Source organism: Oncorhynchus nerka, linkage group LG27 (genome assembly GCF_034236695.1).
Source record: "Oncorhynchus nerka isolate Pitt River linkage group LG27, Oner_Uvic_2.0, whole genome shotgun sequence".
NCBI classification, from domain to species: domain Eukaryota; kingdom Metazoa; phylum Chordata; class Actinopteri; order Salmoniformes; family Salmonidae; genus Oncorhynchus; species Oncorhynchus nerka.
The window spans coordinates 40,622,823-40,635,175 of record NC_088422.1 but is presented as its reverse complement, the minus strand read 5'-3'; the positions used below and the strand labels follow the sequence as shown (position 1 = coordinate 40,635,175).

Below are 12,353 nucleotides of genomic sequence, written 5' to 3'. Positions count from 1 at the left end.
AGCCTGCTGCTGCCTACCATCGCTCAGTCAGACTGCTCTATCAAATCATAGACTTAATTATAACATAACACACAGAAATACGAGCCTTTTTTCATTAATATGGTCAAATCCGGAAACTATCATTTAGAAAGAAAAAACTTTATTATTTCAGTGAAATACGGAACCGTTTGGTATTTTATCTAACTGGTGGCATCCCTAAGTCTAAATATTCTTGTTACATTGCACAACCTTCAATATTATGTCATAATTACGTAAAATTCTGGCAAATTAGTTCGCAATGAGCCAGGCTGCCCAAACTGTTGCATATACCCTGACTCTGCGTGCAATGAACGTAAGAGAAGTGACACAATTTCACCTGGTAAATATTGCCTGCTAACCAGGATTTCTTTTAGCTACATATGCAGGTTTAAAAATATATACTTCTGTGTATTGATTTTAAGAAAGGCATTGGTGTTTATGGTTAGGTACAGTCGTCCAACGACTGTGCTTTTTTCGCAAATGGGCTTTTGTTAAATCATCCCCCAGCGTTTCATCGATTATATGCAACGCAGGACACGCTAGATAAATTAGTAATATCATCAACCATGTGTAGTTACAACTAGTGATTATGATTGATTGATTGTTTTTTATAAGATAAGTTTAATTCTAGCTAGCAACTTACCTTGGCTTTCGCGTAACAGGCATGCTCCTGGTGTAGTGCAATGAGAGACAGGTGGTTAGAGCGTTGGACTAGTTAACTGTAAGGTTGCAAGATTGGATCCCCCGAGCTGACAAGGTGAAAATCTGTCGTTCTGCCCCTGAACAAGGCAGTTAACCCACTGTTCCTAGGCCGTCATTGAAAATAAAAATGTGTTCTAAACTGAATTGCCTAGTTAAATAGGTATACAAATAAATACAAATGAAATATTTTTTTTAATCGGCAAAATCGGAGCCCAAAAATACCAATTTCCGATTGTTATGAAAACTTGAAATCGGCCCTAATTAATTGGCCATTCCGATTAATATACATTGCGGTGTAAGAGGAAGGCCCAAGAAATTGTCAAAGACTCATCACCCAAGTCATAGACTGTTCTCTCTGCTACCGCACAGCAAGCGGTACCGGAGCACCAAGTCTAGGATCTTTGTTTTTACACTGTTGCTACTCACTGTTTATTATCTATGCATAGTCACTTTACAAATGACCTCAACGAACCTGTACCACCGCACATTGACTCGGTACCGGCAAGAAGAAGTATGTGAACCCTTTGGAATTACCTGGATTTATGCATAAATGTGTCATAAAATGTGATCTTTGTCTAAGTCACAGCCATAGCTAAACACATTGTGCTTAAACTAATAGACAAATTATTGTATTTTTCTTGTCTATGTCGAATACATCATTTACAGGACGGCAGGCAGGCTCAGGGTCAGGTCAGGCAAAGGTACAGGACGGACGGCAGGCTCAGGGTCAGGGCGGGCAGAAAAGGTCAAAACCGGGAGAAACAGGAACAATCAAGAGACAGGAACAGAGGGAAAAACGCTGGTAGGCTTGACGAAACAAAACGAACTGTACACAGACAGCACAAGTATAAATACACAGGGGATAATGGGGAAGATGGGCGACACCTGGATGGGGGTGGAAACAGAAAACAAAGGGCTGTGAGAAATGGGTTTACATCTAGACACATGTAAAATAGGAAGTATACGGAGGGTATGGGGCAACAGAGGACGAAGAGCAGAGGTGCTAATGATCTTGGAGCAGGGGAGAAGGGTCTTGGCTTCCGGAGGTGTAGCCGCGGGGCTATAGCGGCGTGCCATTCAGGCTTGACATTCTTGGGTACCGGTCGGAGTTGCAGAAACGAAGTGGCCTGGGCCTTACTGAACCCCTCCCGGAGGTCCTGGTACTTTGCGGGAATGGCGGAGAGGTCCGGGGCAGGAAGACGTCCCGAGGCAGGCAGAGCTAACTGCAGGCAATGGGTGTGGCAGAACGGGATCCAGCCCACAATGGCACCAGTAGACCAGCCAATAAAGGGATTGTGTCACTGGAGCCAAGAGAATCCCAATACCATGGGAACCTGCAGACACTCAATTAGCAGGAATTGGATCATCTTGCTGTGGTTCCCGACACTCGTAGGTGGATGGGGGTGACACGGTTGGTTACCCGGCCTATAGAGCACCCGTCGAGCGCTCTAACACCCATGGGAATGGAGCAGGGTTGAGTGGGGAAGCCCAGCTCAGACGCCAGGGTAATGTCCATAAGAATCATATCGGCCCCCGAGTCGATGAGCATCTGGAGAGACTTGGACTGGTCGCCCCACAGCAGGGTGGCATAGAGAGGGGGGCGAGTAAGGGGAGAAGCAAAATTATCCTTAAGACCCACCAGAGTACTCATTCCCATAAATGAGCTAGGTCTCTTGAAGGGACAGGTAGACACATAATGACCGGCAGTACCGCAATACAGACAACTCTGGGTGTTAAGTCTGCGTACGCTCGGGAAGAGGTAAATCGTCAGTCTTCGGAGGCTCTTGGAGGAACTCGGGTAAGCTCGGATCCTCTCGGGGACGTAGACGCCGGGGACTTCCGGAGTTCATCAGATCCAAGGTGGGATCCTTGAGTGAGTGATTGGGACCATAATCAGAACTCTTCTCCCTTTACGTTCCCGTAGCCGTCATTTTCAAGCTGCTACAGCTTGTGGAATTTGATAGGGTTTGACTAAGTATGACATTCACATTTGGATGATTTGGGCGAGGTCCAAGCTCCTCACCACCCTCTCCTGCACCTTCATCTTCGCCTGCCTGTCTGCTCTCTCTCTGTCTGTCATTGTCTCAAACTCACTCTCCCTGCTTGATTGTATTATCTGAAATACACACGAAAAGGCATACTTAAGAGGAATATCTCAGCTTAAATGAACATTAGGACTAGACTGCTGTGATGTCATTATTCGGTCTAAACAATCAATATGTGCTCCTTTTCTCACTCACCTCCATGTCACCTGCTCTCCCTGTCCTGTCGGCATCCTCGTGCTCTCTCTCTCCCTCTCCCTCTCTCTCTCACTTTACTCTAAAGCACCAGAGTGAACATGAAATAAATATTATCAGTAAACAAGTGGTGTTTCTTGCCATTATGTTCAGGAATGGATTACTAACCATTTCTGATCTGAATGGCAATGATTATTATATCAAGAAACATTGACTCATCTCTTCTACTACTGTATACCTCTAACATCTGACTGGTACTAATTTTCTCACTGCTCTCAACTTACTTTTCTTATTTTCTGAGGCTGCCCAAAAAACTGACGAATGTCACTGCCACCCTTCCTCTTGCTCATGATGACACTCACTGTGAATAAAAGCTGACTAATAAAACTGCTTGCACTTTAATCAAACAACCACTAATAAAGCTATTTATCATAATCAAGTACAGCTATACAGTATACTATACGAATATGCAATAAATGAAAGCTACTACTGTCTACATAAATTACACATGCAGCGCAACATAAACGATTGACACTTTACTCAAGACTTCACCTGGGCTTTCTGACAAATATAACGTAATACAGACATTAACGTTAGTTGAATACGCCGGTGAGCACCATTGTTGGTCGCTGGATGAATGTGTGGCTAATTAACTTTCCGGGTAAGTTAGCTATGATAGCTAACGTTAGTTATGGTTGATTGATTAGCACTCGCAAATCGTCCCGTTTTCACTACATACATTTACTGAAACTTTTTAACAAAATATTATTTATTTCCACAATTACAATTCCAGCGCAAAATGACGTGTTGATGTTAAGACTATCACAATCGACAGTGATATAGCCTACGTAACACTCATATTACGTTCGAGTTTTCCACTTTATAATACATTTGAAAGTAATGAAATAAAGAGACAGTACAGTGTTTGACACTGATTGTACCTAGCCACAGCAGTCGAGCAACGGCTTCTGCTGGGGTATGGCAACTTCACTTGGACAAACCACACGCAGAACTGCAGTACACCGTAATACTGGAACCGGTAGTAATAATAATGGCAATTTGTTAAGTTTAGTTATGATTATGAACATTTGCTAATGGTTATTTCAGACGGCGGTGCGTGGTTGCCTGTCGTAGCATAGCAAAAAAATATATAGATTTATATTTTTTATATCAATATATTGTGGGAGACATTTATAGCTTATTTTAATATTGGGCTGTAGTAATATATATTATAATTACGGCCCTGTTTCACAGTAAGGTCTACCTACACCTGTTCTATTCAGCGCATGTGACAAATAACATTTGATTTAATTTGATTGACTACTACAGCATACTACTACAGCCTACTACTACATCCTACTACTACATCATACTACTACAGCCTACTACTACATCCTACTACTACAGCCTACTACTACAGCCTACTACTACATCATACTACTACAGCCTACTACTACATCCTACTACTACAGCCTACTACTACAGCCTACTACTACATCCTACTACTACATCCTACTACTACAGCCTACTACTACATCCCACTACTATATCCCACTGCTACATCCTACTACTACATCCTACTACTACAGCCTACTACTACATCATACTACTACATCCTACTACTACAGCCTACTACTACATCCCACTACTATATCCCACTGCTACATCCTACTACTACATCCTACTACTACAGCCTACTACTACATCCTACTACATCATCCTACTACTACAGCCTACTACTACATTCTATTACTACATCATCCTACTACTACAGCCTACTACTACATCCCACTACTATATACCACTGCTACATCCTACTACTACATCCTACTACTACAGCCTACTACTACATCATACTACTACAGCCTACTACTACATCCTACTACTACAGCCTACTACTACAGCCTACTACTACATCATACTACTACAGCCTACTACTACATCCTACTACTACAGCCTACTACTACATCCTACTACATCATCCTACTACTACAGCCTACTACTACATTCTATTACTACATCATCCTACTACTACAGCCTACTACTACATCCCACTACTATATACCACTGCTACATCCTACTACTACACCCTACTACTACAGCCTACTACTACATCCTACTACATCATCCTACTACGACAGCCTACATCATACTACTACATCCTATTACTACATCATCCTACTACTACATCCTATTACCACATCATCCTACTACTACAGCCTACATCATACTACTACATCCTATTACTACATCATCCTACTACTACATCCTATTACCACATCATCCTACTACTACAGCCTACATCCTACTACTACATCCTATTACTACATCATCCTACTACTACAGCCTACTACTACAGCCTACTACTACATCCTACTACTACAGCCTACTACTACATCCTACTACTACATCATACAACTACATCCCACTACTATATCCCACTGCTACATCCTACTACTACAGCCTACTACTACATCCAACTACTACAGTCTACTACTATATCCCACTGTTACATCCTACTACTGCAGGCTACTACCACATCCTACTACTACATCCTACTACTACATCCAACTACTACAGTCTACTACTATATCCCACTGCTACATCCTACTACTACAGGCTACTACCACGTCCTACTAGTACATCATACAGCTATATCCTACTGCTACATACTACTACTACAGCCTAATACTACATCCTACTAGTACATCGTACAGCTATATCCTACTGCTACATTCTACTACTACAGTCTACTACTATATCCCACTGCTACATCCTACTATTACAGGCTACTACCACATCCTACCACGCTCTACTACTACAGTCTACCAAGTAAAAGTCATGCATCTTTACACAGTGTTTTGGAGCACATGCTTTTTATTTACATTCACTATGTGTAGTGTCAACATTCCTTGGCACTGCTGCTGCTGTTGTTGATATAAGTCCATCAGGCATGTTTTTGGAAGAGCATTGGAAGTGAAGGAAACATGTTTATAGTTCATTTATCTCCATTTTTTTAAGCGCAAAAAAAAAGGTAAAGAACAGGTTTTCCATCCAAAGCAGCTGTCTGCATCTGCAGTTTGTTATAGCGAGCAGCAGGCAGATCATCAGGAAGACCATCCATTGTGTTCATTAGCTGGGCTTCCAGTCAGTTTCCCACTGTGTTTGTGTGACGTGTGTAAACTATGGCCTGTGAGCTGATACTATGGTACACCACAGTCCTAACCTCAGAGTTATGCATCCTAGTCATACCCCCAGCCCGGAAAGCCCCCCCAGCTAGCACATAATGTTCTGAGAACCATACGTTTCTTAAAGCCTGGTGAGAGCATGGTTGTCCTATGGTTATTTTGCATACAACCTTCTCACAACTTTCTGAGAATGGTGCAGGATAATTCCTTGGCTTTAAGCACATTCTCAGCACATATAAGGAACTTAACATAAAAATCGTATTTTTTTTCTTCTTGGTATTTCAATAGAACGTTTCCTAATAGTTCAAACATGGCATGGTAGCTCCAGCCTGGTGCCGCAGCAGAAGATTATAGGTTTGAATCGCACTGATGACGTGTCACAATAAAAAATAAATGTGTTTGCATGATTAATACCTCAGGAAATTCATTTCCATGTGTCCTATCTGTGCTTGGAGTTCTAAAAAGTTAACACGAAAATAAGTTACCAGTGTTATTAAAAGTGAGAAACATTAAGGAAGTTATTCAAAAGCCTCCGAACAACCTATAATTTCCGTTCTCAGAACGCTAATAACACCTTTCCCAGGAAAACCTTCAAATAACCAGAGTAAAATATTATCAGAACCTCCCTGCAACATAAAAATAAAAGTTGCCAGAACAGGCAACATTTTCACTTCTGTTCTCAGAACGTTTAAAAATCTTTCAGTTTTACTGGTCAGGAAACCAAAAACATACATTCCCGCAACTTACAAGGAACCAAATGTGCTAACTGGGCTCTTTTCTAAAGATAATTAGGCCCAGTAGGGAGGTTCAGTTTTGCAACCTGTTTATAGTTGCCGGGCCAGGAGAGAAATGAATTATGGTTTCCGATACAGATATTATTATGATAATATATGTACAATAGTCCTTTTTTAAAGTATTCATTGTATGAAAATATAATGATTTGTGAAGCCTATGCACACTAAGTTTAAGTTTCGCCTCTTCAGTATTTTGCAAAAGGATTCACAAAGGAACCACAACAACAGGTAACAAAATATAATATTCATAAAATATTTATAAATTAAAGACATATTCTACAATATGGTCAGGGTATGTACTGTATGTTCACCCTCTGTATGCATATCCATGTTGTACAATTTTACATAATCACCTACTTGTCATAGTAAAATCAATAAATTAATCAATAAATAGGCTTTCACATTACCCAAGCAGCAGAGAACTGTATTACATTTGTATTACAAGAACACAGGACAACAAGAGAGGACTCCACACAGGACTCTCAGGGGAGGGGAGGAGAGACATGAAGTGCCATACTCTCCACTCATCTTCTCAGCCTGTCCATGATAACAGGCCAAATATATGGAAATCTTTTCCTTAAATGTGAAGGATTTCGGGGCCAGGGGGAGAGGGATGTATGGAAGGTAAAGACACAAAGGGAGGGAGAGGAGGTTGGAGGGGGCACATGATGGGGGTAGGTCAGTGAGTTGAGCCTGTAGAATCTGTTTCTATTAGTAACCATGGAATCTTGACAGGCCATCCCCCCCTCTCCTCCCCCCTCCGCTCCCCCAGCACCTCCAGTCCTGAGTGGTGGAGCACATGTTTCTCACCGCCAACACCTCCTTATCGGCACGGTGCGGAGGAGTGGGAGAAAGTGGCTCGCACGGCATGTGACTGACTCTGAGGCCGATGTGGGAAGGTGGGTGAGGGCTCGAGGGAGATAACCCAGCCCACCCTAACTGCTGCCCTGACCTCAGCCCACTGTCCTAAATGCCAGGGGGAGGTGGTGGGGATGAGGATGAGGGCAGGCCCTTACCAGAAGTCCAGTCCAGTCAGGTTTGTATTTCCCTTGGGAGGCCTGTTGCTGTTAGGGAGACATGCTAAATGAGGTGTGGATTAGTGCTAGCGTCTAGGGAGGGGGAAAACAGAGATAAGTGGAGAGGAAGACAGGAGATCGATGTCAGTGGAGAGCTAACTGTGGAAAACCCTATGTGGTCCCACCAGCTAGGCCTATTGGACATCACTGTATGGCTGGTTGCTATATTGCCGGAACCCTTTGAGAGACCTAAGGATAGTTTATTTTTAAAGGTCCAAACTTTTTTCCTCAAATTTTTTAGCAAATTCCAAATGTGTTATTTAGCTTCAAATGGCATCCAACTGATTCTATTACAGAATTATGAATTGGTATCATAGATATTTTACTGTACAAAACAAAATATAAATTTTCCTGAAATACAAAATATACATACACAATGTACAAACTGTTTAGTTTAGATCCATCTTATATACACATACATGTCATAGCTGTTTTTCTTGTCAACTGTTCTCAACGGTGATTCTAGATTCATTTCAGAGTCCATCTATTCTCATACCAATCCTGCTTTAAAAAATGTAGTCTTTGCTTTGTTCCATCCTCACCCTGTCATTTCTCTTCACGAATGTCTCTCTCCGTGTCCATATGAACAGCAGGGTGGACTAGCTATCTGCAGCCACACTCTGCCACCACCATGCCCTCAAACTTATACTTGTACGTGACTACTCCGGTGTCATCCATGTAAAGCAGGGAGATGGGATCCAGCTTGGTGGGCACGCAGCAGGCCCGTGTCACCTTCTGTGGGCTCTTCATGCTCACCAGTGTCTGGACGATGGCGTGCTTGGTGGGCGTCACGTGTTTGGTCAGCGGGTATGTGCAGATGCCACTGCACTCAAAGGCCTCGTACCCGGCAGGTGCTAGGATCCAGCTGTCCCAGCCGATGTCTTTAAACTCCACGTACAGCGACTGCTTCTTACACTGGTTGACCTTGGCGTTGCGGCGGATTCTGGAGGCCGTGTCATAGATCAGATTGGAGCGCATCTGGAGCAGGGCCTCTTCGTCCTGCTCCTTCTCCTCTTCCTCACCTTCCTCGCCCCCGCCCGGCCCAGCTCCCCCCACAGCCTATTCAGCTCCAGGTCACCCTGAAGCACCGCTTCCGAGGTCTCGTGTCCAATCATCTCGTTCAGCTCCCGCTTGTCATCGCGGTGATCACCGCTCTGGTCGTCAGAGAAGATAATCATCAGGGGTTTGTGTTTGTCATCTGGCCTGGTGTCTATCTCCATGACTCCCCTGAATATCCTCCTCCCCTCTCCTTCTCCATCACCGTCTGCTAGTGTCGGCCCTCTTTCCCCCTCGGAAGTCAGGCTTGCTATGTGGACCTCCAGCCTGTGGGTGGTGCTGTACTCTGACTTGCGCCAGTGTTGCACGGCAGCAGTTAGGTCAAAGGCCTCCCAGCCGTTATCAGTACCATAGACCTGCCGCGATGCCAGCTCTACTAACTCCTCCCGTCCTCCACCTCTTCCTCCTGCTCCTCCTCTCTCGGTGTCCTTCGCTGTTCTGTTGTCCTCTCCAGTTCCGTCCTGCTGCTCCAGCTCGTAGATGGTCACCTTGCGGTCGACCCCAGCGTAGAGGTTGCGATCGGTCTGGACCAAAGTATAGAGACGCAGCTCTGCGGCGGTGATACGCTCATTGTGGGGTATGGATACGTTGAAGAGCAGAGGGTGTTGTCTCACCCCTCTACTACCCAAACTGCAGGAAGACGAGTCTGGGGGAGAGGAATACACAGAGATAAACGCTGTTAATTAATCAGTAGTTCTCCATGTTGATGCTTTGAATACACTGCAGAATTGATAGTACAGCAAAAGCCAAGATTTTGTCCAAAACACTTCCAATGTAGCATCCCAATTAACATTAAACTAGATCAAGTTGAATGAATATATTATTGTAAAAAAATATAAATGAATAATGAGAAATTCACAGTTTCATATTCTTGTCCAAATAAATAAAACACTTTTTTTTTTTTTGCACAGTGCAGACTCTCAAAAATGTAAGGTGCTACAGTATTTGTAAGATGAAAAACAAACATAAATGAAAATGCATAAATTATACTTAATTGTTTTTACACTATGCATGTTGACCTTCTACAGGTACATTTTGATACGTAATACATTTCTGATGAACAGTTCTGATATTAATACTCTCATTACACAGGGATAAAGGGCTTACAGTACTTTAATTACAAAAATTCCAAAGCAAAGAACACCACAGCATAATGTGAAGCTAGTAGGGCATAAGGATACAGAGTACAGTATAGTGGCTCTCTACCTTCGTTCTTGAAGCTGCGGATGATGTTGGCGGTGGGCATGGCGGTGTGGTCGTTGGCGAAGCGGTTGTACAGCTCCATCATGTACTCGGGCGGCTCCACACGGACACTGCCAGGTGCCTGGGCAGGAGGGCCCAGGCCAGACAAATTGAAGGTCCGGAGGCTCTCCAGCAGGCTCTGCATGTCCAAGTCCCTGTCCTGCTCCAATAGAGATGGGTCTATGACGCCCCCGTGGCCGTCTCCCAGACCTGGAGCAGGGCGATGTCTCTCTGGGGCCAGGGAGATGGGGCTGCCCTGCCCAGACAGGGGCCACATCAGGAGCAGCAAGGGGAGCAGGGGGAAGGGGGTCCTGGTGATAGAGGTAGCCTCTAACCTGGAGAGCCCATTGTCCGCCATGGAGAGGAGTGTTCTTGTGTTGTATGGTATATCCACAGGGACTATCCAATGTTGAGATTAAACAGAATTATATCTATCAAATATGTTAATCCAATGGTCCACTGGAGGTTGGATTCAGCTTGATGAAGGGTGAGAAACAACAACCGTGTTTTTCTCTTGCTGATCCGGGTGGTTGTCGGTTCTCTGGTGACTCAAAAGGTTTGGTTGACCCTTGGAGTTGACCAGTGAGGAGGTCTGTGTTCTGTAGCTCTCCCCGTGTGTTCCTCTTGCTGTGTGCGGAACCCTGATAAACGACTCTCATTCCAGATCTCACGCCATTTATCCTAATGCACACCTTTTGATGTTGTTTTCTAAAGAGTTGGAGTCCCAGCTAGAGGGTGGCTTTGCTGTGTCCAAAGGAGGCATCCCTTGTGTTTTTTCTCTCAGTTTCTCCCTCTGTTCTCTCTCTTCTCTCTCTCTCTCTCTCTCTCTCTAGCTTTCTTTCTTTCTGTCTCTTATCTATGATATGGTAAGCTCTGCATTTCTCAGTGTTTGTGTCCCTGTGTTTGTGTGTCCCTGTGTGCGTGTGAGTGTGTGTGTGTGTGTGTCTGTTATCTCACCACTTCCTTAATGAGGACTTTGTAAACAATGTCCTGTAGCCTGTTCCTTGTAAAAGGGATATTTTGTTTTGTGTCGGAGCACCAGGCAAAGATGAGATTGTTCATGTGTTTATTTGTTTGGTAAATGGGGGAACTGCGGAAACAGGAATTTGCTCCATTGACCATTTGTTTTTGACAAATCCATACAGGGTCTATTGATGTTGAATGCTACATGATATGTCTGTTGGACAGTGCCTTCCCAAATTCAATTGAAATGTAATGAGGTGTGAGATGTAATGGGCAGTGATGAGAAATTATGGACTTCTGCAAGTCTCGAGAACACATAACAAACCAATTGAGATCAGCTGATGCATTTCATTAGTATTTTATGACATAAGTTGTAATAGTTAAAAAATAAAAACTTGAAAAGCATATATTTCAGTTGGAGAAAAAAAGTTGTATTATGAGAGCAAGAATTTAAATTGTGTCTTCGTCTGTTGTGGAAACAAAGGCGACCACACAACACAACTTTTCCATAATCTACTCATTACCCACTTGTGTTTCAAAGTTTGCAGCACTTAAGTGCACTTCCTCTTTTAGTTGGCGAACACGTTGCAGATGTCACTGGAGTGTTTCAAATGGATTATCTCTGTCTGAATGTCTGACCAAGAGGCCCAACTGCCTATTGAATGCACAGGAGCCAAGACGTACAGTTTCCAGTGTGCTCTCACTATGCCCTCACATGTCCGTCAGACATCAGTACAGCGGTTCTGAGGTCAGCTTTAGTCCAGATTCCACAGCCCAGAATGGAGTGCAGGAGGGAGAGGGCTTTGCAAGAGCAGACTCCATGCTTTGTAAGGGCAGACTAGTCTCCTTACATTCCACTGTGATTAGGGAGACAGCATGGAGTCAAAGGTGACAATGGAACTAGAACCTGGATGGCTCAAGCTAGAACACATCTCCACTGACCAATGACCAGAGGAGTAATCTACACTAACCTCCCCTTTAAAGTCACGTGCCCACTCTCTCTTTTCTTTCCCTCTCTTTTTAAGATGAACGCACGAACGGTATTTTAATGAGGGATTCCAAAACCTGAGAATCCCC

The 12,353-nt window shown here is 43.7% G+C and overlaps 1 protein-coding gene across 1 annotated transcript; it reads right to left on the bottom strand.

Annotated features, from left to right (window-relative positions):
* Positions 1–5,827: 5,827 nt before the first annotated feature.
* Positions 5,828–11,148, bottom strand: LOC115111059 (bone morphogenetic protein 10-like). Its single transcript, XM_029636943.2, is given in 3 exon segments — positions 5,828–9,074; positions 9,077–9,717; positions 10,278–11,148. Coding segments are annotated over 3 exon segments (1,491 nt in total). The 5' UTR covers positions 10,672–11,148; the 3' UTR covers positions 5,828–8,618.
* Positions 11,149–12,353: the final 1,205 nt, after the last annotated feature.